We start from the raw sequence: 24,636 nt of genomic DNA, 5'->3' as shown, positions 1-24,636 counted from the left end.
CCCCCTCTGGGCAACCTCCGGCTCGACCTTTAGACAGAGCGAGGGGAACTGAAATGATTTGTGGACTCTTAAATCAATTCATGATGCAAATAAACTTCTTGTATAACCCTGAACGCCTAACACAACCAGACGAGCGTTGTATGCTTTGATTCTCGCCGCTTGCCGTATCATACACAGTAGTGAGAAATGAGGTATCTAGTGATGACGGGACGTGACGCGAAGACCCTTGCAGCCGCAAAGGGTGTGGGATAGGGAGGTGGGAGAGGAAGTGGGAGAAGAAAGAGCGGATAAATCGGGCGCGTTCTCTTTATTTCTTGCCCTTCTTCTTCTTTGAAGGCGTGCTGGCAGTGCTCGAGTCAACGAGGACAGCGTCGCCGTCGACACTAGGCGGAGCGGTAGAGCTCTTCTCGGACTCGTCAAGCTCTTTCATGAACTCGGTCTGAATGGTGGTTCTGCGCTTCTCCCACCACTCTTTCTCCTGCTCGACAGTGTTGGAGATCTCCTCGAGTCGGTTACGCACAATGGTGTTGGCGGCAATCTCGTTGGCGGACTGGAAAATGGACTGGCCCCAGTTGGGGGCGAGAGCGTTGGCCTAGTTGAACAGTCAGTCATGAAATGCTTGAATGACTTTGAGCAGCTGTACGAACCTCCATTACAACGTCGCGAAGCTCGTCCTCCATCTCCTTCTCCGCACGCTGGAAACGCTGCCACAGGTCATCGCCAACACTTCCACGTTGCAACAATGAGCTGCAAGCTTGCTTGGCGGAGCGGATCTGGACCAGACGGTGAATATCCTCTACAGCGCGGCGGAGGAGAGCAGCGCGAATGACAGTGTCGGGAATCTTAGGGGCTTTCTCCTGGCCTTCCTCGGGGTTTCCGACATGCAGAAGGGAAAGGTAGATGTTGCGCTGGAGGTGAGGGCCGAACCAGGGAGCGAGGTTAGCGCTTTGCGCTGTAAAAGGGAAGAATTGTCAGCAATTGCGTCCTTTCTGGTGCACTCGTTGCGCATCGTCGAGGATGCGTGGGGCGGGAATCACATACTGGCTTTCCGTTGTCTGTAAATCTTAGAAAAGGTCATGAAAACGCCGCCGAGAACAGTCAGATAGGCAAAAGGGAGCACAAGGCTCATCCAGTCTACGTCGAACATTGTTGTGGATTTTGTGCGCTCGTAAGGATCGTGGAAGGATGGTGGAGAGAGTGAACGAGGGACAAAGAAATTGGTGGTGGTGAAGCGGATGTTTAGTCGATCGTTGATGTAGCGTGTCCAGTTACAATATGACAGCTTGGTCGCATTGGACACTTTTTTGGCTGCCCACCAGGGTCAAAGATATCCCGCCGCTTTACTGGAAGATGCGACTTATCCTTGTTATCTCTTTGCTTTACTCTACGTCTTTTCGCTCACTTCCATTGCATTTTGCTGTATCCTCAAAGAGTCTTTGAAAACAAAATGCTGCAATTAGTAGCGATACACGACCTCTTGGTATACCAAGTGCACCTCTACCTTTGGTGCTTGGTGAAAGCGCCCAATCTCTGGTAAAGCGGCGCTGGAATCTTTGACCCCAGTTGCAAGGTGGCACAAGGGTACAAGGGTACCTCTGTTGGTCCGAGCAAGGCAAGTGTGGCTGCTTCATCATAGATTCATTTCAAGCCACCAATGCCCCTGTTGGGCGGTGAATAAGCTATGCCAGGGGCGATGTGTGCTGGAGGTGTGTGCCCCTCCCTCCGTCGTTTTGCCGGGCCCACAGTAAGGCACCACCTTTGATGACGCTGTTCGGCTGTTCACCTGGCGAGGTGAGTGGCACGTCAAGTTCTAGAGCTTCACATCCCACTAAGCAAAAGCTATCTTCCACACACCCTTCCACAGTCTTCCTTCCACCACGCCCACCTACTTTCACTTCCGAAACAAGGACTAGTAGGAAAGAGGTTCTATGGGCTCGTCTTAAAGGAAACGAGTTTGAATTATTTTATAATCCCACTTATATCCACCCACATTTGATCTCAAATCCACTACGACTCTGCATAGTTCGCCTCGGTCGCCCAAGATGCTTTTGAGACTTCGAGGTCCTGACGGCATGAGCCGTCTCACTATTGACAAAGATGATACCTTCGGCGAGCTCGGACGTCAGGTATGGCTTCCTATCTAAGCCGCTGACGCCTGTTCTAACTTTTCTAGTTGCTTCCAAACCTTCCAAAGACAGTTGACCCGAATACCATTACCCTCTCCAACGCCCCGACCGGTGGTGATGCTAAGAAGCTTGTCGATATTGATTCCTTCAAGGTTGGACAGATTGGGCTAAAGTAAGGCTACATAGGGAGCTCAAGGGATAATGCGCAGACTGACACATATAGGCATGGCGACCTCATTTTCATCAACTACCAGCACCAGGACGCCCTGTCGAACGGTGCCACCAACGGCGCCCAACCGCCCGTCCACCATCTTGCATCTTCGAATCGCTTAAATGGAAAGCCAATCCTCCCTACCGAAGACCTCCCTATCGATCCTCCCCCGGTGACGTCGCCGTCCGAAAAGATCAAGAATCCCTGGGAAGTAGTGAAGCAACACCCACTCGATGATCGGTTAGATAAGAAGGATGGTAAGATCCCAAGGACGCGAGACAAGATGTGCCGGCATGGCGAAAAGGGTATGTGCGATTACTGCATGCCTTTGGACCCATTCAACGCCAAGTATTTGGAAGAAAAGAAGATCAAGTATATGTCATTCCACTCATATTTGAGGAAAATCAACTCCGCCACGAATAAGCCTGAGCTCGGAAGTTCCTTCATACCTCCCCTTGTGGAGCCATACTTCAGGGTCAAGCGAGACTGCCCTTCTGGACATCCGCTGTGGCCCGAAGGCATTTGCACAAAATGTCAGCCCAGCGCCATTACACTTCAACCGCAGCCTTTCCGTATGGTCGACCATGTTGAATTCTCATCACCCGCCATCATCGATACGTTTATTGATGCGTGGAGAAAGACGGGGGGCCAGCGACTTGGCTACCTATATGGACGATACACAGAGTATGAAGTTGTACCTCTCGGCGTCAAGGCAGTCGTGGAGGCCATTTACGAGCCGCCTCAAATTGACGAAATTGATGGCATTTCTCTGAACTCTTGGGAGAACCAGAAAGACATTGATGAGGTTGCCAGACTATGCGGCTTGCAGCAAATCGGCGTTATCTGGACCGACCTTCTGGATACGGGTGTAGGCGACGGATCAGTCGTGTGCAAGCGACATGCTGATTCTTATTTCTTATCTTCCCAAGAAATTTGTTTCATCTCACGTTTACAGGCTCAGCACCCAAAGCCCACCAAATGGAGCGACAGTGGCAAGTTTGGCTCCAACTTTGTTACATGCATCATTTCAGGCAATGAGTCGGGAGAGATCTCCATTTCATCGTACCAAGCATCTAATGACGCCGTAGAGATGGTACGCGCCGACATCATCGAGCCTTCTGCTGACCCGAACGTCATGCTTGTTCGGGAAGAAGAGGAGGACGACGGATCCGTCAGTCGCACAAGATACATCCCCGAGGTGTTCTACCGCAGAATCAACGAGTATGGAGCTAATGTCCAAGAGAACGCGAAGCCGTCGTTCCCTGTGGAGTATCTCTTTGTGACACTGACACACGGCTTTCCGGATGAGTCCAAGCCCACCTTTACACAGTTGGGCTTTCCAATTGAAAATCGCGAGTACATGGGCGAAAGTCAAGAACACTCTGCTGCTGCGAGGATCCTCAAGTTCTCGGGAGGTCAAAAGCCGGCGGAAGGCGGGCTGGAAATGTCAAATTTTCATCTACTTTGCTTCATTCACCATATGGGCATCCTTTCGAAGGTTTGTAATCATCGTCTCCTGCAGATCATTTCTCTGACAACAGTCTAGGATGAGGAGTCATTACTCTGCCGAGTTGCATCGCAGCATGATCTCGCTGACACGTATCAATTGCGATCTACCGAGGGCTGGCAGACTTTGCAGGCCATCCTGCAATCGACCGGTGAGCGAATCCCCAAGCGCCCACGGGAGTCCGAGGGCCACCCTATTTCTTCTGCAATGCATGCTGCTACTTCCCCGCGGCACACTGGTACCACGGAGGAACCGCTTGCTAAACGATTTGCTGCCTTCAGGCTGAACGAACGCCGCCCACTAGGGTGATGATCTAAGTGTTGGTCGGTGCATTCGTCGAATCGATTGCCAACGGCGTGCGAATATGACACTAGGGCATCAGGCACTACCCAGGAGTCCTCAGGCTCACTTGCGGAAGAAAGGGTGCTTTAGACCATTCGGTTGCTGAATTCGGCGGCCAAGTTGGTTTTGGCTGGTCCGGCGTTGAAAGGTCAAGGTAGCAAAAGCATATCGGCATAGGAAGGGGACTAAAGGGGTTGGTTGCAAGGGCATAGTGGAGAGCAGCCACATAGCAATTCTCTCAAAAACAGATGTCATAGCTTAATAGAGCGCAACCTTAAGATAAACAAACCTATTGATCGTCAGAGCATGCTGCGCTGGGTCATACAGTAAGCGGGACTGACAAGATAAAGACACAGAAGTTATTTTTCAACTTTCGATTACAGCCTCAATACTCCAAGCTAATCCCGACGAAAGCAAGCGCGGGTCCAAATCTTACGCGATAACTATAGGAAGAAGTCTTTCGTATCAAAGTTACGCGAGACAACATGATTTACTATCTTTCAAAACCAGTTTTTTGTTTACCCTAAAACAGGCTTGTTTTTTTTAATCCCCCTCCGATATCACACCATCGCCCGTTGCCGATGAATTTTTTTAAAAAATGAAAAGACAGGTAGATTTCCGGCTAACCACGAACTCCTTGGAAAATGGAATAGAGGAAAGGGGAGGTGAGCGGTTTCTTTTTTAAATTCCTCAATGTGGTGTATTTACAACGGCTTGCCGCCAAGGAAGTCAGACCAGCGGCGGACTTCAGAGGGGATGCCCTCCTTACGGGGCAGCTTCTCACTCATGCACTGAGCGAAGAGCATGGCAGTCTACATATATGTCAGCTATCAATCAAATGGAATATTAAGAGCGAAAAAAGAAACTTACCTTGGGCTCCATGAACAGAGGAACGCCAAAATCGACAGCGTTGCGGCGCATGACGTAGTCCACATCCATGATGGTCTTACCACGGGCCTGGGCCAAGTTAAACACACCACGAATGTCGTACTTTTGGAAGACTTCGCGCAGAGCACGCTTGTCCTCCTTGGGGAACTCAATGACCTCAACGGCGACGTTGCCCTTAGCGTTAGACTCGATAAACTGCTTAACTTCGTTGTCGGCAGCGTACAACTTGTAGCCAAGAGGTTGAAGGTAGTTGACAACGGTGATGAGCCATTCTTTGTTCAGCTCACCGCCGAAAAGCAGACCCTCACCAGGCTCGGGCATGCGGAAGTTCATCGTGGATTGCAGGGAAGTCCAGTAGGCCTCGACAAGGTCCTTGCCGAAGCAGGCAATCTCACCGGTGGAGGCCATCTCGACGCCAAGGAAGGGGTCGGCACCTGCAAGACGGGTCCAAGAGAACTGGGGAACCTTCGTGGCAACGTAGTCGCGCTTGACGGCCATCAGGTCCTGGGGTTCAGGGACCTCCTGGCCAACAAGAGCCTTAGTAGCGACGTCGATGAAGTTAGTGCCGAGGACCTTGCTGACGAAGGGGAAAGAACGAGAAGCACGGAGGTTGCACTCGATGACCTTCAACGCAGGCTCACCACCCTCAGGGTTGTCGGCTTTGATGATCTGCATGTTGAACGGACCAGTGATGCGCCAGGCCTTAGCGACCTTTTGAGCGATCTCCTTGACACGGTCCATAGTGTTCTGATCAAGGTTGGCAGGAGGCAGAACAAGGGTGGCATCACCGGAGTGAACGCCGGCTTGTTCAACGTGCTCACTGACAGCATGGATGATCAGCTTGCCCTCAGAAGCAACACCGTCGACATCAATCTCCTGGGCGCCCTCGATGAACTTAGTGATAACCACGGGATGGTCGGGAGAGACGCTAGAAGCAGCCTCGAGCTTCTCCTTCAGATCCTCCTGGCTGTGGATGACAGTCATCGCAGCACCAGACAGAACGTAACTAGGGCGGACGAGAACTGGATAGCCAACCTGGTCAGCGAAAGCCTCAGCTTCCTTGACAGACGTAAGCTCCTTCCAAGCAGGCTGATCAACGCCGATGCTGTCGAGGATCTCAGAGAACTTCTGTCTGTCCTCTGCCTTGTCAATGTCCTTAGGGTCAGTTCCCAAAACCTTGGCGCCACCCGTCTCCTGCAGGCGAAGGGCGATGTTTTGCGGTAGCTGGCCACCAACAGACACCACAGCACCCGAGGCACTCTCAAGCTCATAAATGTCCATCACACGCTCGTAACTGAGCTCGTCGAAGTAGAGTTTGTCGGCCATGTCGAAATCAGTGCTGTAGGTTTCCGGGTTTGTCAAGGGGTGAGTTAGCTTAGTGTCTCAGGACGTTTCGGGTATTTAGGAGTAGTTGAGGTCAAGAAGGGGAGAGGATAGGCGAGATGAGGTTGGGAAGGGCCGTATGAGAAATGGACCCTCAAGTATTCGGAGGAGAGCGGAAAGGCATTGCACTTACATTAATAACAACAGTCTTCTTGCCCATCTTGCGGAGAGCCTGAGTAGCACCGACAGCGCACCAATCGAACTCAACAGAGCTGCCAATGCGGTACACACCGCTTCCCAAAACAATGATTCCGTTATCGTTGAAAGTGACATCGTGGGAAGAGGCATTGTAAGTCGTGTACAGGTAGTTAGTATCAGCGGGGAACTCAGCCGCAAGGGTATCAATCTTCTTAACCCACGGGCGGATGCCGAAGCTAAGACGAACTTCGCGAACCTTGTCCTCAGTACTGCCAACAGACAAAGCGATCTGACGGTCGGAGAAACCAAGCTTCTTGGCCTTCAGAACAAGGTCCTTCTTGAGACCCTCAAGGCCACCAGCCTGCTCAAGCTCACGGGTGCAGTCAACAAGGTTCTGCAACTTGTACAGGAACCACTTGTCAATCTTGGTCAGTTCGTGTACCTTCTCCACGGAGTAGTTCTCGTGGAGCATTGCCTGACCAACAGCAAGCCAGCGGCGATCAGTAGGGTTTTGAAGCTCGAAGTCCAAGTCCTCGAACTTATCGCCCTGGAAACCAACAAACTTCGGGTCAACCTGGCGAATGGCCTTCTGGAAGGACTCCTCAAAAGTTCGTCCAATTGCCATGACCTCACCAACAGACTTCATGGCACTGCCAATGTCACGCTTGACGTGCTGGAACTTGGAAAGATCCCAGCGGGGAATCTTGGTGACGATGTAGTCAAGGGAGGGCTCGAAGTTCGCAGTAGTGGTCTTGGTGACGGCGTTGGGCAGCTCAGGAAGGCTGTGGCCGAGACCAATCTTGGCGGCGGTGTAAGCAAGAGGATATCCGGTCGCCTTGGAGGCAAGAGCGGAAGAACGAGAGAGACGTGCGTTGACCTCAATGACACGGTAGTCCAGACCATCGGGTTGCAGAGCATACTGAACGTTGCACTCTCCCACGACACCAAGGTGGCGGACAATCTTGATGGCTGCTGATCGGAGCATGTGGTACTCCTCATCGCTCAGGGTCTGACTGGGAGCAACGACGATACTGTCTCCGGTGTGGATACCCAAAGGATCGAAGTTCTCCATGTTGCAAACAGTGATGCAGTTGTTGTTTGCGTCACGAACAACCTCGTACTCGAGCTCCTTCCAACCCTTCAGGGACTTCTCAACCAAGATCTGGGGAGAAAGGGTCAGAGACCTAGCGGCCATGTTGCGAAGTTCCTCTTCGTTGTTGGCGAAGCCAGAGCCCAAACCACCAAGGGCGTAAGCGGCACGGACAATGATGGGATATCCGACTTTCTCGGCCGCCTCGAGAGCCTCATCAACGGTTCCAACAGCGATTGACTTGGCGATGGGGATGTTAATCTCATCCAAGGCACGAGCGAACAGATCACGGTCCTCAGAGACCTCAAGAGTCCTGACACTCGTTCCAAGGACCTTGACGCCGTACTTCTCAAAAAGACCCAGGCGCTGCATCTGAACACCAAGGTTCAGGGCGGTCTGGCCACCAAAGGAGAGGAAAATTCCATCGGGCTTCTCCTTCTCGATAACGTACGACACGTATTCTGGCGTGACGGGGAGGTAGTAGACCTCGTCGGCGAGAGAGTGGTTGGTCTGAATAGTAGCGATATTGGGGTTGATAAGGACCGAAGCGACACCAGCCTCCTTGAGGGCCTTCAGAGCTTGTGATCCTTTATCATGACTCTTGTTAGCTTGGGTCTCCTGGTGAGTTGTGACTCATTCTTGACAGTGCTCTTGCCAAGAATCGTCGGATACACGAACCTGAGTAATCGAACTCGCCAGCCTGGCCAATGGCAAGACCACCGCTGCCGATGACCAGAACCTTCTTAACATCAACACCAACATGGGGCTTGATCACGCCGCTCTCAAGATAAGCCTTGGGGTTCGGCGCAGACTGCTGAGCGCTGCCAGGACGAAGCGCGCTGGCGCTGAAAAGACGCTTCTGGAGCAACTTCGCGCTGCTGTTCTGGAATTGGACTCTGGCCGAGGCATTGACAGCCGCGAGGGTGAAATTGCGGCCAGCCAGAGCTGTCGGGACTCGTCGACCATGTCGGAGTACGGCCGGGGCTCGACCTGCCAAAGTATTTGACATGGCCGACGGCATTGTGAAGGTCTCAAGTAGCCAATGCGACAAAGACCAGTATGAAGGGAGTGAATTCTCAAGGTCAGAGCCAATTGAATGGTTTGGGACCGAGAGAGGAGAAATATGGCCGCCGCTTGGAAGGTTTGTGACTCTTCCTGAGCTTTGTTAAGGTTGTGGGGAGGAAGTTGGAGCGTCGTCCTCTTCAGCGAAAAAGGCGGTCCGGCTCCGATCACCCGATAAGATAAGGAAATTTTTCTCTGGGGGCTGTTGAATGGCCGATCGGGGGGCCCAACAATCGACCAAGGCGCTAACTGGGGTAATAGTTCAGGCGGTCTCTACCTTCAGGGACCCGTTTGCAGTCCAGGGACCACTTGGACGGCCGTTATCGCTGGCTCTGCGTCACCGCAGTGACACAGGAAACCCCCTCGTCCAGCCCAAAGATTTGGCAAGAGGAAAAATTCTGCCAAAGCGCACTGAGCAGAGTTTTGCGGCTATTCAAACTGGCCAAACTTTCAGCACAGCATCCAACTAGCAAATAATTGGCGCAACGGTTGCGCCTTTGCTACTCCTCCTCCATTAAGCCATTTTGCTTCACTAGTTACTCAGATCTTAGTGGCAGAAGCCGTAGAGCTTGACTGCAATCGCCATCTTGGTCACCTCTGAAGCAGAACAGCTTCACATTGATTATTCAATTGTAGGACGCATCTCGATCCAGAAGTATGAGCAATACAAGATGGGGCTATCCATTTCTCCGTCACTAGCCGCAGAACCAGAGAAGGTGCCTGTGTGTGACTCATGTTGATCTGCTCTAGTAATTTCGTATGCCTGCCAAACATTGCCCGCAACATTCTGGTGCTGTGCAAGAGTCCGAGCTTCTTGAGTTGCGATCTGACATTTCTGTCAAACCCCGCCGAATCTGGCATTTGCCCCGCCTTTCAATGCCGGGGTGCTCTGAACTCCCCCATTCATGGATCCATTGGCCAATACTAATACGCCGAGTCTGCCCAAGTAATGCCGACAGAGGAACCGGGAGAAGTCCTTTCTGGGTACTGGCGCCGATGAGAACGATGAGGGGAGCTTCGATCTGTCATAAGGATCACCGACCACCCTGGTTTGACACTTCATCTAATCTACGCCCAAAAGAGTAAAATTTAGATGGCACGACTCGCGGCACCCATGAGTAAATCATGTACCTCTTCAAAATGTGGTATTCCATTCGCCAACAAATGCCAGCCCAAGCTTATCTCATGTAAGTCGTGTGTCCCTTTTCTAGCTTCCCATGCTAACCTATCTAGTTTTTCTCTAGTCTCACCGCCGGGTTCCTCTCGATGAAGTTCAGATCCACCTTGTGTCCAAGCAACTCGCGAATGTTAGAGATGCCATATTTAATCATGGTTGGTCTCTCCAGACTCAATCCCCACCCGTACACTCTCAGGTCTTTGGGCAAGCCCATCGCCTCAAGCATCTCCGGTCTGAACATACCGCTGTTGCCAATTTCAACCAACTTGTTCAAGCCCTTGTGGAAAGAGAAGATCTCCATACTGGGTTCGGTGTAAGGGTTGTAAGCGGGCTTGAACTTGATATCTGTGATGCCCATCTTGTTGAAAAAGATCTCCATGAACTCCATCAGACCACCGAGAGTCAAGCCGTAGTCAGCAATGACACCTTCGACCTGGTGGAATTCTGCCAAATGCGTAGCGTCAACGCTCTCGTTACGGAACACTCTATCAATTGAAAAGTAACGCGCAGGGGGGGGTCTGCCGTCTGGTCCCTTCTTGGAAGCCAGTTGGTGAAGCACTGCAGTGGAAATAGCGGTCGTGTGTGTGCGAAGCACAAGTCTAAGAGATTCGTCGGCAGCCCAGGGGTATCGATACCCAATCGAACCAAACTTGCCATCCTGGTGTACCTGCTTAACATTCTCCCAGTACGCCTCATAATCCTTCTTGTCGTCCTTCGACTCAGGGCCAGGCTTGGCTGCGACCTTGGGATCAGAGATGTAAAAGGTGTCCTGAAGATCTCTTGCAGGATGTTGCTGGGGAACAAACAAGGCATCGAAATTCCAGAATCCAGACTCAACGAACTTGCTAGTATCCATCTCCTCAAAACCCATCTCGAAGAAGATTTGCCTGAACTCATGGCGGACCTTGTTGAGAGGATGCAGAGCGCCGGCATTCTGATCAGCACCAAGAGCCTTGAAGTTGTAAGGCTTGAAGTTGGCCGTCTTCCATGAGCCAGAGGCAATCATGTCGGCTGTAAGATCCGTCTCTTCCTTCTTGATCTCGAGGGCAAATTCAGGCCCCTTCTGGATCTTGAAAGTGATCACCTTCTGGGTCTTGATCAGCTTCCGTTTTTTCAGGTCCGTAATGACCTTAGGCTGATGGGTATGCTTCTCCTGGATCTCCTTGAGCTGAGCTTGGGTCTCGTCTTGAATCGATTCGGTCTGGAAACCCCATGTCAGCGCTTATATAAGAAGATGAAGTGGCTGTTACACTTACAGTTGCGACAAGCTTCCCAGTGGACTCCTTCTTCACCCACTTGTTCTTGAAAGCCTTGCCCTGGCCCAGCTTGGTGACGTTCTTGTCACCAATAGCAGCTTCAAGCTCCTGGATAGTCAACCCCTCCAAAGCCTTACGCACTGCCTCGAAGACTCGAGCTTCGTGGCTGCCATGCTCCGCAATCTGTTCACCCTCGGCTTCAAGGACGGCTTCCTCGCGCTCAATTGACTCATACGTCACCATGGAGCGACTAGCCAGTCGGTCGAGAGCCGCCTTGATGTCAACATATTGGAACTCTGGGAAGTATTCGGCGGACAGGATGGGGTCCTTCTTGGACAACGCCAAAAGGATTTGGGAAGTGAGATCCCCAGAAGGGCCGGTGCTTGCTGTCGCCATGATTTCGTGCGCTGGTGTCGGGAATTCTGACTTGCACGAAAGTTGTCGACGTTCGCTTCGTTGAGTCAGAGGGGCACTCAGGGCGGGAACCTCTGGCAGAAATTTGGCCGCGACGGTCGAATCGGAGGGGAGTGTGGACCCTGCGCAGAATAGGAAGGAGGGGTCCTCGTATCATCATTCATCCGCATCCGATGATTCAATCTCGCGGAATTGAAGAGGCTCTTAGCTGGGCAGGGACGTCCGTGCAGCGTCCCTGTTCTGGAGTACATACCACGTTGTAGTGTGTAGTGTAGCTTGAAAGCTGTGGCGTCACTCTTGGCATCCCTGCAGCTTGATTCGACCGCCCTTATCCACACCATCCATCCGCATCAAGTTCCAACGGTTGGCATTGCCTTTTACATATGTTTTCATCGTGAACGCAAGCCTCCTATTATTGGGCTCACGTTACCGGAGTATGTGAAGGCCCGCCTGTTCTACGCTGCAGGAATTTCCGCCGACACCAATGAGGCCAACGAGCTATGGTCGATGATGCCGCGCCAGATACCCTGCCAGGCCGATCGATCCCTCCCAGAGATGATCACGAACATGAGAGAGGGATCCCGGAGCTGTCGCAGCGGGCAAATGACCCGGGCGAGCGGATTTCGAGGAGGAGGCGACGACGAAAACATCGAAAGGTTAATCCGGGCCTGGCGAGAAAGTTCGACCTCATGACCCAGTTGCTAAGGAATCTTGACGCCCTGGTATACGCGGAACTTTGCACGTTATACTACATGGAGTAGGTATTCGTGTTGGATTTACAAACCACAGCTTTTACTAACTGACTGGTGCACCAGGTGTTCTATTTTCCGCTTCGCCGTTCGCGTCTATGGCCAACACCACTGGCTTACACCTAAACCCGACGACTATCCATTGACGATGGAGGCTCCTCGGTCACAGGTCATTTCTGTGTTCGTTCCGAACCTTCTTTGCATCCTTCTGCACACGTTTGCGGCGCTACCCACGGCTGGCGAGGCTGCTAGAGGGTATCTCCATGGAGGTGTCATTGTCGACTTTATAGGGCAAAGGCCGCCGACTTCGAGGCTAACGTTCCTTGCCTTCGACCTTGTTGTCTTAGCTGTACAATGCCTGATGTTGGCCGTTCATTCCGAGCGAGAGAAGCTCCGGCCTATTGTACGGCCTGTTCTATTGCGTTTGCCTCATGTTTTAGAAGCGCAGAATGCTGCGGCGTCGACCCAAGACCACGATGCCGAAGAAAGAGGTGTCCTTAGGGATGGGCCCGGGTTGGAATTTGAGGGCGCTGATAGCGTCGAGATGCAGTCGTTGAGGTCTAATGGCGATGCTGAACCTAGCAACAACGCTGAAAGAAGTCGAGAAAGTAGTCGGCTGTCACGACGCCGCTCATCTTTTCACTCGGCCACTAGCATGCAGCTTTTCGACGTTCTCAGTTCAGGAAATGGAGTACTCGGCGAATTTCACATTTCCCATACAATCAGAAATGCAACAACGGACTTTCGGGGAGCAGCAGGACATTCGCTTCAGACGCTGGGTTATACGGCTGCATTGACGAGGCTTTCGGCTATGAGAAGGATGCCTCATTTGGAACGCAATCAGAGAAATCAAAGGTAGTACAAATAGGATCACGATATATCCGTACCGTCTGGTCTGTAAATGGCGACGTCGCACCGTGGTATCTTAAGCAATCTTGCGACCAACATTACCAACACCGCTACCTTTGACGGAGACAAGTATGTCACCCGAGTCATCATCATCCACATCTCTCAAACCCCAGCTGCTTGCACCAAACGTTCGCAAGTCCCGGGCCAAGCCCACTACTTCTTCTGTCCCTATGACGTCCTTGCCTATCCTCAATCTTCCCACATCCTCAGAGCCCATGGCCATAAGCGTTAGGACGGTGCTAGCAGATGAATGGCTCACGCATCCTCCTCGCGCAATGGTCTCCAGTAGCTGGTAGGCACAGTTCTTGCCAATATCTTCTGGCACAACTCCGCCAACGGGAGGAGCGACGACGTCTGCTGAATATAGCACACCAACAGAGCTGGACTCGGCGACCAAACTCAAGCCAAAACCAATACCTGTCCGCGTCTTGGACTTATCGGCCGCCGTGATTAGTGGAGCCTGGTCGTACTGTGCCGCAATGTGAATGTCGGAGACCAATGCGTTCAATACTTCTCTCGCAGAATGAATCATTCTGCTATTGTTGGACGCCGAGACTCCAGTACAGTATGCGACACCTCTTATCCTCCTTATCTTGCCGGGGTTTCGATTCAGATGCAAGGTTTTGGGAAGTCGCACTTGACTCGCGAATCGAAGCTCGACAATTCCGCCACCTCCTCTTCCTCCCTTTCCGGGGCAAGACCGCTGCAGCACTCGCAGCTCAATTCGCGCCGGTGGGATTCCGAATAGGCCAAAAAGCGGAAGGATAGCAGTGCGAAATGAATCGACGGAGATGTCACCAGTCTGGGTGGCAGAAGTGATGACACCAGGGCCAGAGAATCGGACGTTTACATGAGCCTTTGAGAACGGGGCGAGGAGACAGAGCGGAAGGAGGAAGTAAGTGACGCCGCGGGTGTTGTTCGCAGGTAGGCTGTGTTCGATAACGTCGCCATCCGACGCACCAAAGCCTGCCATGGTTCCGGTGATCAGACCAGGGTGGTACGTGATCGTCGTACCGGTGTACGAAATTTGCATAGAACTTCCATTGGTGACGGCTTCAAGGAGTCGGAGAAAAGAGACCTCATGCGGCGCGAGACCTGGGTTTGTCGGCGATGAGCTGCGGATTTTGCTTATGTGAATAGGCCTTCCGGTGAGTGTGGACAAAATAAGGCGTTGCGCAAAGGACCGATGTCCTGTGAATCGCAAGTATTCCGGGCCGGAAGACATCGTGCCGGTGTTGCGTAGCACTGCTGATGCTCAAGACGCAAAAAAGTGAGGACCAAAAACTGAAAAAGTTCTTTCTGCCTCAGAATGTGGCGGTCGTTCACACTGAAACTGGCAAGCGGTGTACGGATTAGTGGTCTCTGATAAGATAAGCCACTCCGCGTCGCGCGCATCTGGGTTCAGGGCCCATCTAAAATTCTGAACAAGCTCTCTCATACTTGGACATTTGATTGCGACGAAAGCTGTCTCTACCTGAGGAGCTCTTTTTCTCTCTCTTAATGTTGACCAACTCCAAATTTCCCTATGTCTCGCAGAGCTATTTTCCGTGACATCACATGTCGAAACACATTCATTTGCCAGTCCTGCTGTTCGTCTTTAGGGACCACCGTCGCCCCGCAATCATGGACGATTCGACATAGCTCTCGCGTGGCCCAGTTAGGAGCTCGCCCTCGATCTCGTCCCCAAAATGCACAGCAGAACAAACCAACAACCAATCAAGCTTCCACGACCGAGCCCAAAAATAGTCAAGCTGCTGCGACGCTTCTCAGGGAGCTGACGGCGAAACGAAATGGAGAACCGACTTTACGTTTCTTTGAGAAGGATGAGGCAGGTCGCATCGAACCGCTGCAGGGTGAAGATGCATATAGAGACTCTCTTGGTGGCGTCAAAGATATGGAGCGGGACTTTAAAAAGGACTTTGCGTCTGATGTGAAGAACACATTGTCACGGCTTAAAGAAGAGGGCGGCCTGGGTTTGTTCGGAATCGACAACATCGACTCTATTGCGAATGACTTCGAGGAACGCCTCGGATCCTCAAATAGTCCGGAAGAGATGATGGAACAGCTAGACGCTCACATCAAAGATTTGGAAAAACAGCTCGAGGAAAAGGGATTTGACGTGAGCGAATTCGACGACTCGGACCCGATCGCAACCTTAGGAGTCATCGAGGCAACGACTCGAAAGGAACCCTCAGAACGCAGGACGAACCTCCCGATACCACAGATACCAGAGAATGCATGGAACTTTAATCAGCGAAAGCGCATAAACCGGTTAAACCAGATCCTGAAGAGGACGACGAAAGAAATTAGAAGAGGAGAAGAGGTGACAGGAAAGACCGTGCAATCAGTCTGGAAAATTTACAACTTAACTCGGCCGTCTCTGGCAAAGGCATGGGCAAACGTACCTCACGACGTTTGGGATCTACTTTGGCAAATCTTGTCACTAGATGAGGCTAAGAACCCTAGCCGACTTACATACCTTTCAATGCTGGCGAGAGACATGAGCGAGGCCAAGGTCGCTTTGAGCCCGTCGCAACAGTTGGTGACGATGGAAGCCATGTTTGTGGACGGATGGGAGGCCAAGGCGATCGAAAATTGGAAACGGTGCATGGCAACCCTTGGCGACAGCGGTGCCGACACTTTCCAAGACTTCTGGGAGCTCGGAGTACGCATGTTCTGCCAAAAGGGGGATGTTGTCCAGGCAGAACGTGCTGTAAGCAAACTACTAGAGCGGCAGCTTGACCCTCGAATTCTGATGCCGCTCATCAGAAGTTGTGCAGCAAACCCCACGAATGAGTTGAGAGCTAAGGCCTGGGATGCCTACCGACGCATGAGAGACCTCCTTGGTCCTTCCATGGGCTTGGAAGACTACGACCAGGTCATTTCATTCTTCTTAACAACGAACCAGACCGAGCTTGCCCTCCAAGCTTTCGTTGACATGATGAGTTCAGGAACTGTTGATCTCAGGGGGCAGGATAGTCTTCCATCCCAGATTGGCAACAAGTTCTTCTTCGGCAAATGGCTGAAACGGCTCATCGGCGCTGGGGATTTCGATGGAGCACACAGTGTCTTCAAATTCATGCGCTCCAAGGGTATCGAAGCGGCCAGTATCCAAATTAACGGGCTTATTGGGGCTTGGCAAAGATCAGGCGGCGCTGAAAACTTGCAAAAGGCGGACGAGCTAGCATGGGAGATGATCAATGCTCGTATCAAATTCGTTTGCAACCGCCGCCGACTCTCGGGTATGGATGGCCCTATTCGTACTGTGGAAGTGTCTGGAAAAGCCGAAACAGGCGCAATGCCCAAGGCAACACTCGAGACGTTCTCTCTTCTTGCTGAGAACTACCGACTTCGGACTTTACATGACAAGTTAGAAAAGCTTTGGGATGCCTCCAGAGAAGCTGAGATCAGCCCAGATGCATTCATGATGAACCAGCTGATGGAGTCGTACTCCCAGGCCGGCCACATCGCGGAGGCACGGGAGCTGTACCGCATGCTTGTCCACGAGCGCCAGGTGAAGCCCGACTCGTACACCTATATGGCATTATGGAAGATGCTAGGCGTGAACAGGCTCCACAAACTCGACGGCGACCAACAAGCTGAGGAGGTGAAGCTCACGCGGGAAACCTTTGCAGAGACTATTCGCTTTGCTCACGTTTTCGAGGGCGGCGGTCTAGACGGCCAGTTGGCAAGAAAAATTCTGCATTCTTTCCGCAGGTTAAAGGATAATCTTGGGATTGTCATTAGTCTGCGGGTCTTTAAGGCGGTCTTCAACTTCACGCCACCGGAGGTGCTCGCCCTTGAGATGCTGATGGACACTACAAGCCTTGCCTGGGATACAGCTACAGCGAGGCAGAAGCTGCGACTCGTAAAGCGCAAACTCGATGCTTTTGTAGAAGCACGGCAAAGGCAGCCTGGACAGCCCAAGACGCTCGACGAGATGCCGCCACAGCAACGTGGCGAAGAAATGTGTGATTATCTACAGTTCATGTACATCCAGGAACTTGGTGTGGTGCCGGAGGATTTGATGGCACAGGTGGCCAAAGAGATGGGAGTGTATGATATTATCGCCAAAAAGGCCTAGAGGCCAAAAGTCCTCTCTGTAACATAGAATTAGATGTTGTACATATATAATGACACCCATCATGACACCCATCAAGACACAGGATACATCTCTGTCTGTCTTTGACTAAACTAGACTCACTGGGTAAGGTTGTTAATGTAGAGAGATTCGAATTTCTTCGAGCCCTTACTTATCGGCTGTGTGAAGGCTGCTTGTGGCATTTGATAGTATAGATGTCCTCGAAGACATGTCGAGTTGGATATTTTCTAACAGGCTATCTAACAAGGAGCCTTGCTGAACTATTAATGGTCGGAGGGGACCCGAAGCAAAAGTTAATCCAGATGTTAGACTCGATTAGCTAGCTCTGGTATCTGCAAAGCTATGGCGTCCATATTTGGCCTTTGCTCATCAATCGATTGCATTTCAATATCATTGGCTACAGAAGTGTTATGTGTCGCCGATAGCAACGTGGTATTTGAATGATGCGAAATATTTCCGAACAATACAGTATTTACAGATCGGTAGGGATAACTCTACTCTCTAGTCATGATCTTCCTCCGTCAAGCCAGGGCACCCCTCCATTTCATCATCTGGATATGTAAACTTACACCAGAAGCAATACTTGTGCTCCTTCCTCAGATACTCTATTAATCGTCGCAGCTTTTCATCGTCACCCAGCTCGTTGAATTCATCCAGCTCAGGGTCTTCCTCGTCAAGATCTTCCGCGGTGACGTAGATTGTCTGTTTCTTCCCCAATGCCGTGCGATCGTCGTCATCTTCCTGATCATCCTCATATGTCGGCAGCCGCGAAAGGCTCTGCTCCAAATCATGCCTCATCCTTCGATCCCTCTCCTTTTCCTCGCGATGCCTGGCCAGACCACGCCAAAGGATATTGATGGACTTGAGGGGCCTTGAAGCAGCACTCGCAGCAAGCTTCTCTCTCTTGATTCTCTCCGCTTCTGCATCGGCCTCCACGAGCTGTCCGTCACCAATTCCCAGTTCTTTCTCCTCAGCCATACTCTCCGCAATCCTCTGTGCCGCAAACACCTGTCCCTGCACCCTTGCAGCCTCCCTTTCCTGTCGAACCCGGTCACGATACTCGAGGGGGTCCATCTTGACTCTCTTTCCTTCTCGGACCTCCTCCTCGATCCGTTCCGCTGCCTCGCGCATCTTACGCTTTCTCTCGCTCTCCATACCAATACCTCCACGATCCTCCTTAATCTCCACCGCGATAGGCTCTGTCCTGGCAGAGCCATCGCCAGCGCCTAGAGCACCGCCTTTGAATCCCATCTTGGCCATCATGGCGAAACCTTTGTTTTTCTTGGCAGCCGCGTCCTCAAGGAGGGAGCGAGCGAGCGCCTTTTCGCGCGCTACCTCTTCCTCAGCTGCGAGCTCAGCCTTTGACTTCACGCGCCCTTTGATTTCTCCCTCGCGTTTCAAGCGCTGGCGGCGCTGGAGCGATGTTTCTGTGCCCCGTGATGATGTGGTTGGTGCCTCATCAAAGGTCATGTTCATGTAGTCATCCTCCTCATCCGAAGCTGTTTGCTTGGTATCCATGGCGGGTCTTCTCTGAGTGAAAACATACACACGTGTAAGATTATCGTTCAGGTGATGTGTGGGTGGATGATGTTTCTGGCCTTGGAGTTATTGTGAGTATGCACCAGCGTGTTAGTGTTTGTAGGTGGATTGACAAGAATTATGGGGCACCGAGTTGATGTGAGTTTTTGTTTCCTCATGAGGTAAGCACCAAAAAAAAAAGCAACAAAAAAAAAAGCCACAACATCTGCACCAGCGTATTGCATCTTGTTATAACGAGAACTAAAATTTCAACATAGCACGTCCCTGTTTTCCTATTTGAAAAGGATAAACTGGACTCACACCTTGTCAGGGTAGACGTTGAAAATGGGGACTACCAGAACGACATGATGGAACGAATCTCTGACCTATTCCACCCGCGTCAGTTGTACAGGGGCAGTTAAATATCGCCTGGCTAGTTTACACAACCTGGCAACCAAAAAAGGTTGCACCTACGTAGCCACTACGAGCACATCTTGATTGAATATTACAGAGATTCAAGTATTTGTCGCCTCAAAACTTCAGTACTTTTGTTTCCCTCCAGCCGGAACCTTTCTTCTCTACTTGTATAAGGCAAGCACGATAGTAGGTGTGCCAATCCATTCTTACAATGGTATTCAATACAAAAAGGAAACAAAATGCCGGTAAGCATGCATGAGTATTTGGTTACGAAAACAAGTAGACAGACAACTAGACCATCTACCTGTGTCTCGCTCTCTTCCTGCCCTCTTTCTCCCTTTCGTACGCGTTGGCTTCTCTGCCCTCCTCGTTCTGAATCTCTGCCACGAGGCGCTTGTACTTCTTCTCGTATGCCTCGTCCTTGACCTTCTTGATGCGAAGGTTCTCGCGAGCCATGAACTGAGCGTCCTTCCGCAGCTCGCGCATGGCACCCTTGCGCTCCTTCTTGTGCTCTGCCTTGAGCTTGGCCATCTCCGCACGCTCGCGATCGGGATCGTAATGCTTGTTGGGGTCGAAGGAGTCCTCGAACTTGGGAATGTATGTCTTGATTGCAAGTGGGCGGTGGTGTTGCAGCTCTAGTGGCCGTCGCGAAAGCTGAGCAATCTTAAGCATACGCTCAAGCTTGGACTTGGACTTCTCAATTTGCTCGCCCAAAGCCTCAGGGAACTTGGCGCGGCACGACTTGCTGTTCAAGTGCGCAACTACATCAAGGGCGGGCTGGAAGGTTTCGTAGAACGAGGACTTTCCAGTCCAAGTGTCGGCAGCAGCACCGATGACTTGCACGGTTGTGCTCAACAGAGCCGCCTTTGTGGATTCGGCCTCCTTGCCCGTTACAGCTGTGGCAGAGCAATCATTAGGAGAAAGACGGCGAAGATCCGACTTTCGCGCGCTCGTCAACCGCACCCCATCTGCAGGTTCATGTATGGGGAAGCTTCCCGACGCCGGCACAGCCGAGGGAGCAAGAGCACAAAGGGTGTTGAGGCAGAAACTCATTACCTCTGGGACGTAACGCTTTGAAAATTGCTGGTACTGTAACGCCAACGTCGACAGGTAAATGCCTACTGCGTAGTCGCCGAGTGTCTGGGGAATCTTGCCACCGAGATAACGCCCAATGGTGAGCATTGCAGGAGTTGCGACCTGGTGGAAATGGTCCGACGTCGGGAAGGTTGACCCGATCGCGGTCAGCAGTGTCAGGTCTCCCACATGCAGAGCAAGAGGCCGCTCCTGGCTAATCTCCTCCAGATGAGAACGATACTGGACGGCGATTTCGACTGGAAACATTTTGGCAAGTGAGTGGATGTGACGAATGACGCTCTCCAATGCCTGGAACGAGGGGCTGGCTTTGCTGCGGCTGCTGCCGACCAAGTCCACCAGCGCTTTCGCGAAGTTTCCAAGCTTCTCCTTATGTCTGCTATCCAGCTTAGGGTGGTATAGAGCTCGAATACGTTGAACAATTGTAGGCAGCTTATCGCTGGGGTATTTCTGCACCAGCGCTTGCAGTTCCTCGTAATTTTGGGGACATGGGAATGTGAATGGCAACTCGGAACTGTCGCCATCCACGGCCATTTTTCCACTTGCAGGCGCAGTTGCAAACACGGAGCTTTTGGCTTCCTCCTCGTTGAGCAGGCCTTTGGTGAATTCGTCATCCTCATCTTCATCCTCACCCTCACCCGCACTGTCAGCCTCCTCATCTGAGTCTTCCTCCTCTTCGCTAACAAGTTCGAGGTCTGAACCGCTAGCCACCAGGTCGTCTTCGATGATGAAATCATCTTCATCATCAAAGCCTAGCTCTGTAGCAGTCGGGCGGGTCTTGATTCCCTTTCCGAGGCCAAAATCCTCATCCTCTTCTTCGGGGTTGATGAACTCGAAGGCAGGCTGCTCAGTAGGTTGATCCTCCATTTCCTCATCCTCATCCTCCTCGTCACTGGAGACCGGCTCTCCGTTCATTCTCTTCAGGCGCTTTTCCTCGAGCTCCCTCAGTCTCTTGGATTCCTCCTCAGCCTTCTCTTCGTCGGTCTTGGTACGTTCAGTGGGCGCGGCTCTGCGGTCCTGAACAAGCTTCTTAAGACGCAAGTCGAAGTCTTTGTTGAAGGTAGCCCGGTCGACGCCGGCAATCAGTTTACCCGAATCATTCGTCTCATCAGTGTCGACATTTCCACGAGAAAACAGAAGAGCCTGGAGGTTAGGCAGCTCTTTGTCCAACTCCCGTCTTAAATCATCGTCCTCGTCCTTTGCGACCTGTCGCTCGTACTTGTACATCTTCGACTTTGCAATAACCTCCTCCATAACTTCCTTTTTGGTCTTTTTTCTCTCTGGCTGCTCCTCGCCAGTCTCCTCTCCATCTTCGCCCATTCCAGCGTTACGAACGCGTTTGAGCCTCTTTCTCAACATATCTGAGTCGTCGCTCTCGAAACCTCCGAGATCATCTTCGTCAAAATCGTCTGCGAGTGCCGAGTCATCAAAGGTCAGAGACTGGCCCATATGGGTCAGTTCTCCAAGAGGCTCAGCCTCTTCAAGGTCGAAAAGGGATGTCTTCTTGTGCGTCCTTTGCTTCTCCCGTGCAAAACGTTCGATCATCTTTTCCTCCTCGGCCATTGCAGGGTCATTTTCACCAAATCGACGGTCAAGAATTCCGCCGACCTTGTTTCGTTTCTGCATCTCGACGAGCAGCGTCTCTCGGCGCTATATGATGCGCATTAGTATGTAGAACCTACTGCGACAGGACTTGGTGTTCATACCCTCTGCTCGCCGATTGACTTGGCGACGCTAGGACGGCCATTGATTCCTTTCGCGGCGGCTCCGGTCGGAGGTCGGTTGCTGGTGACTTCAAACTTGGGTCCTCTTGGATTATGCTTAAGATCGAAAGGGTTGAATTGTTCCCTGATTTGCCCCAGGGCGACACTCTTCTGTAAGCGTTTGTCGTTCTTGGCCTTTTCCTCCTGGGCAATCTGACGCTTCTGTTTCTTCGACTTCTGGGGCCCAATAATCCCCTGCTCCTTGAGGGAAGACTTTAGTCGTTTGAGCTGCGAGCCGGCCATTTCGTCAAACACACCTAGAACCTGGTGTCGAATCCGCTGCTAGAAAACCACAGATGCTCGATCGCCCAAAATTTTTGTGAGGGACGACCAGCTTATCTTATCGCTTTAGTGGGGAAAATATGGGCGGTGGCGCATGGCAGAACGAGCCTCAGCCATGGTCCCAAGCTTCGCGATTGACCCTTGGGTTAGCTACCTGTACGGCTCTACCTCGTCTGCGTTGTCCCTGTCACCATTCTCAAACTTCAATGCTTGGAGCACTTGGGAATATCATGCATCAATAGCTTTATGCTAATAATCAATCACTATGACTTTCATGTCATTTATTCGCGATGAGCGCCTCGTTCTCCTGGGAATCGGCGCCGCTACGTTTGGCCTGGTCACTATGATGACCCAGATGCTGACGTATATCCGCGACGAGAATGAAGTGAAGGTATCACCCCCCAAGACGCAATACATTACCCAGGAAACTGAGGACGCGCTTGGCTTGGATACTCTTGACAAACTTCTCTGTCATCCTAACTTTTCAATTCGGGATATCGCGATTAAGATCCTTTGTGATCGTGCTGTCAATGATGCCGACACAGTTCGATACCTGCTTTTCGGCATCACCCGGCCTGACTACGACACTCGCATGCAGAGTCTTCGTGCTCTTGCCACACTGACTGGTCAGACCAACGGTGAGAAGCTTTCTTTCACTTGCTGAGCGGAAGGGCTGACTGACTTATAGACTTTGCAGAGGGACTCTCTAAACTGCACACATGGAGGGCGTATACAGCTCTTGTGAGGTCCCTCGAGTTGAGCCTGGATGATGTGGAACATACGAAACTCGATGATAAGTACTGGGACGAATACTATTTACGGGACATGGCTGAGCGGTTCTGTCTCATGTTTGTCCTCGAGCTCATCACCAAATATGGTGCCGATATGCTGGTCAAGGCCCATTTCGTGGAGAAATGGCTGGCCAAGCAGCCGTGGGGAGACAACGAAGCGGAGATCCAGGAAAATTTTATTTACTACATGGAACATAAGAATAACCGCATTGTCGATATCGTCACGAGGATTGCACATACTACTGCGGGAGCGAAGGCAATTGTTGCCTGCAAGTTGGCGTCCAAGACCAATTTCAACCTTACTCCGGATGCGAACATTGCCGGCTTCACAATTGCATTACAGTCGACACTTTGCAATGCGGAAACCGAAGAAGGACAGCCATCAGTGGAGCAAGTGCCTCGTACGAGGGAGCACTCAGCTGAAGAGCAGCGCCTTAGGCGCCAACACCGTGAAGCAATGGTGTTCAACGATGGCACTCGGCCTATTGGGAGGGAAGACATAATTGAGCGGAGCCACGATTCTCCGAGCTGAACAGAATTAGACGTTTATGACACGAGATTTCATGCGGGTGCTGCTGTCCGCGAGATGGGGAATGTTTTATTACTCCATGTCGTGGAGTGAATCAGGGGCTATACCCAAAACTGACCGCAAAGAGGTATGAATGATATGAACACGGTTAGAAGAAGAAAATTACTCCGAGTCAACACGGCCCGGCGCGGTAGGCAGCAAGGGATATCCTACGACCTGAGGCGCGTCGAAATGAAGGAAGTCGACGCCGAGCTTGTTGCGGATTTGAAGCATGTAGAAAAAGCGCGGCATCATTGCAGGTCACTTGGAATTCATTAGGCGTGAGGTAGGGGATCCAATGTCTGGCAGACCAAGCATGCGAGTGCTATTACGATGTGAGAGACACGCAGGAAATGAGCAAAGGCGTGCTATCCCTAGAGTAACAATGGCATGTCGAGAAAGAGGAGACAACTTTTAAGCTGTCACTACTGATCATGACCTGTGCTATCCATATTCTTGGCAATAGGTGTTAACCAAAGTAGCAATGTATTCAATGTGCTATCCATATTCTTGGCAAAAGGTTTTAACCAAAGTAGCAATGTATTCAACCGAAATTCTAGTGGCTGAAAGATCGACAGACCGATTGTCGAGTCTATTTTCGTCCGATGATGCTTCAAGTTCCGACGCTTCACAAGGGCGGTAGGTGTCCAGCTTCCAATTAGCGTTAACGTCCCGCACCCACATTTGGGCACCCCCCACATTTGGGCACCCCAAAAATCGCTCAACACCATGACTACCCCTCAACTTCAATTATTTACCACTTTTTCAACTTTTCACTAATTACAATCAAACTTCATATGCTTATTATTTATACCTATATACGCCAATATACCGAAGATGACATGCTCAAG

The 24,636-nt window shown here is 51.5% G+C and overlaps 10 protein-coding genes across 10 annotated transcripts; 4 read left to right on the top strand and 6 right to left on the bottom strand.

Moving 5' to 3' along the window:
• Nucleotides 1-307: 307 nt before the first annotated feature.
• Nucleotides 308-1,147, bottom strand: CTRU02_205568 (preprotein translocase subunit Sec66; the record flags this gene model as incomplete). The annotated part of the gene is made up of 3 exons (XM_036727564.1): nt 308-592; nt 648-952; nt 1,042-1,147. 3 exons carry the CDS (start codon nt 1,145-1,147, stop codon nt 308-310), a joined length of 696 nt encoding a protein of 231 aa, XP_036580520.1.
• Nucleotides 1,148-2,042: 895 nt separating this feature from the next.
• CTRU02_205567 (endoplasmic reticulum and nuclear membrane proteinc) lies at nt 2,043-3,883 on the top strand (the record flags this gene model as incomplete). The annotated part of the gene is made up of 3 exons (XM_036727563.1): nt 2,043-2,126; nt 2,174-2,298; nt 2,350-3,883. 3 exons carry the CDS (start codon nt 2,043-2,045, stop codon nt 3,881-3,883), a joined length of 1,743 nt encoding a protein of 580 aa, XP_036580519.1.
• Nucleotides 3,884-4,890: 1,007 nt separating this feature from the next.
• Nucleotides 4,891-8,706, bottom strand: CTRU02_205566 (carbamoyl-phosphate synthase arginine-specific large chain; the record flags this gene model as incomplete). Its single annotated transcript, XM_036727562.1, has 4 exons — nt 4,891-4,998; nt 5,057-6,448; nt 6,591-8,272; nt 8,364-8,706. 4 exons carry the CDS (start codon nt 8,704-8,706, stop codon nt 4,891-4,893), a joined length of 3,525 nt encoding a protein of 1,174 aa, XP_036580518.1.
• Nucleotides 8,707-9,976: 1,270 nt separating this feature from the next.
• CTRU02_205565 (phenylalanyl-trna synthetase beta chain cytoplasmic) lies at nt 9,977-11,576 on the bottom strand (the record flags this gene model as incomplete). The annotated part of the gene is made up of 2 exons (XM_036727561.1): nt 9,977-11,125; nt 11,181-11,576. 2 exons carry the CDS (start codon nt 11,574-11,576, stop codon nt 9,977-9,979), a joined length of 1,545 nt encoding a protein of 514 aa, XP_036580517.1.
• Nucleotides 11,577-12,094: 518 nt separating this feature from the next.
• On the top strand, nt 12,095-13,202 carry CTRU02_205564 (DUF1746-domain-containing protein; the record flags this gene model as incomplete). The annotated part of the gene is made up of 2 exons (XM_036727560.1): nt 12,095-12,351; nt 12,410-13,202. The coding sequence occupies 2 exons, from the start codon at nt 12,095-12,097 to the stop codon at nt 13,200-13,202; spliced, it is 1,050 nt and encodes a 349-aa protein (XP_036580516.1).
• A 66-nt stretch (nt 13,203-13,268) lies between these two features.
• On the bottom strand, nt 13,269-14,477 carry CTRU02_205563 (RNA 3'-terminal phosphate cyclase-like protein; the record flags this gene model as incomplete). The annotated part of the gene is made up of 1 exon (XM_036727559.1): nt 13,269-14,477. The coding sequence occupies one exon, from the start codon at nt 14,475-14,477 to the stop codon at nt 13,269-13,271; it is 1,209 nt and encodes a 402-aa protein (XP_036580515.1).
• A 300-nt stretch (nt 14,478-14,777) lies between these two features.
• Nucleotides 14,778-17,336, top strand: CTRU02_205562 (pentatricopeptide repeat domain-containing protein; the record flags this gene model as incomplete). Its single annotated transcript, XM_036727558.1, has 1 exon — nt 14,778-17,336. One exon carries the CDS (start codon nt 14,778-14,780, stop codon nt 17,334-17,336), a length of 2,559 nt encoding a protein of 852 aa, XP_036580514.1.
• Nucleotides 17,337-17,855: 519 nt separating this feature from the next.
• On the bottom strand, nt 17,856-18,872 carry CTRU02_205561 (g-patch domain-containing protein; the record flags this gene model as incomplete). Its single annotated transcript, XM_036727557.1, has 1 exon — nt 17,856-18,872. One exon carries the CDS (start codon nt 18,870-18,872, stop codon nt 17,856-17,858), a length of 1,017 nt encoding a protein of 338 aa, XP_036580513.1.
• Nucleotides 18,873-19,589: 717 nt separating this feature from the next.
• CTRU02_205560 (rRNA maturation protein) lies at nt 19,590-22,387 on the bottom strand (the record flags this gene model as incomplete). The annotated part of the gene is made up of 2 exons (XM_036722860.2): nt 19,590-22,031; nt 22,088-22,387. 2 exons carry the CDS (start codon nt 22,385-22,387, stop codon nt 19,590-19,592), a joined length of 2,742 nt encoding a protein of 913 aa, XP_036585757.2.
• Nucleotides 22,388-22,691: 304 nt separating this feature from the next.
• CTRU02_205559 (cytoskeleton-associated protein) lies at nt 22,692-23,749 on the top strand (the record flags this gene model as incomplete). The annotated part of the gene is made up of 2 exons (XM_036722859.1): nt 22,692-23,064; nt 23,115-23,749. 2 exons carry the CDS (start codon nt 22,692-22,694, stop codon nt 23,747-23,749), a joined length of 1,008 nt encoding a protein of 335 aa, XP_036585756.1.
• Nucleotides 23,750-24,636: the final 887 nt, after the last annotated feature.

Source organism: Colletotrichum truncatum (assembly GCF_014235925.2).
Source record: "Colletotrichum truncatum strain CMES1059 chromosome Unknown Contig_0003, whole genome shotgun sequence".
NCBI lineage: Eukaryota > Fungi > Ascomycota > Sordariomycetes > Glomerellales > Glomerellaceae > Colletotrichum > Colletotrichum truncatum.
The sequence above is the reverse complement of the archived record's forward strand: the minus strand, read 5'-3'. Positions and strand labels throughout refer to the sequence as shown.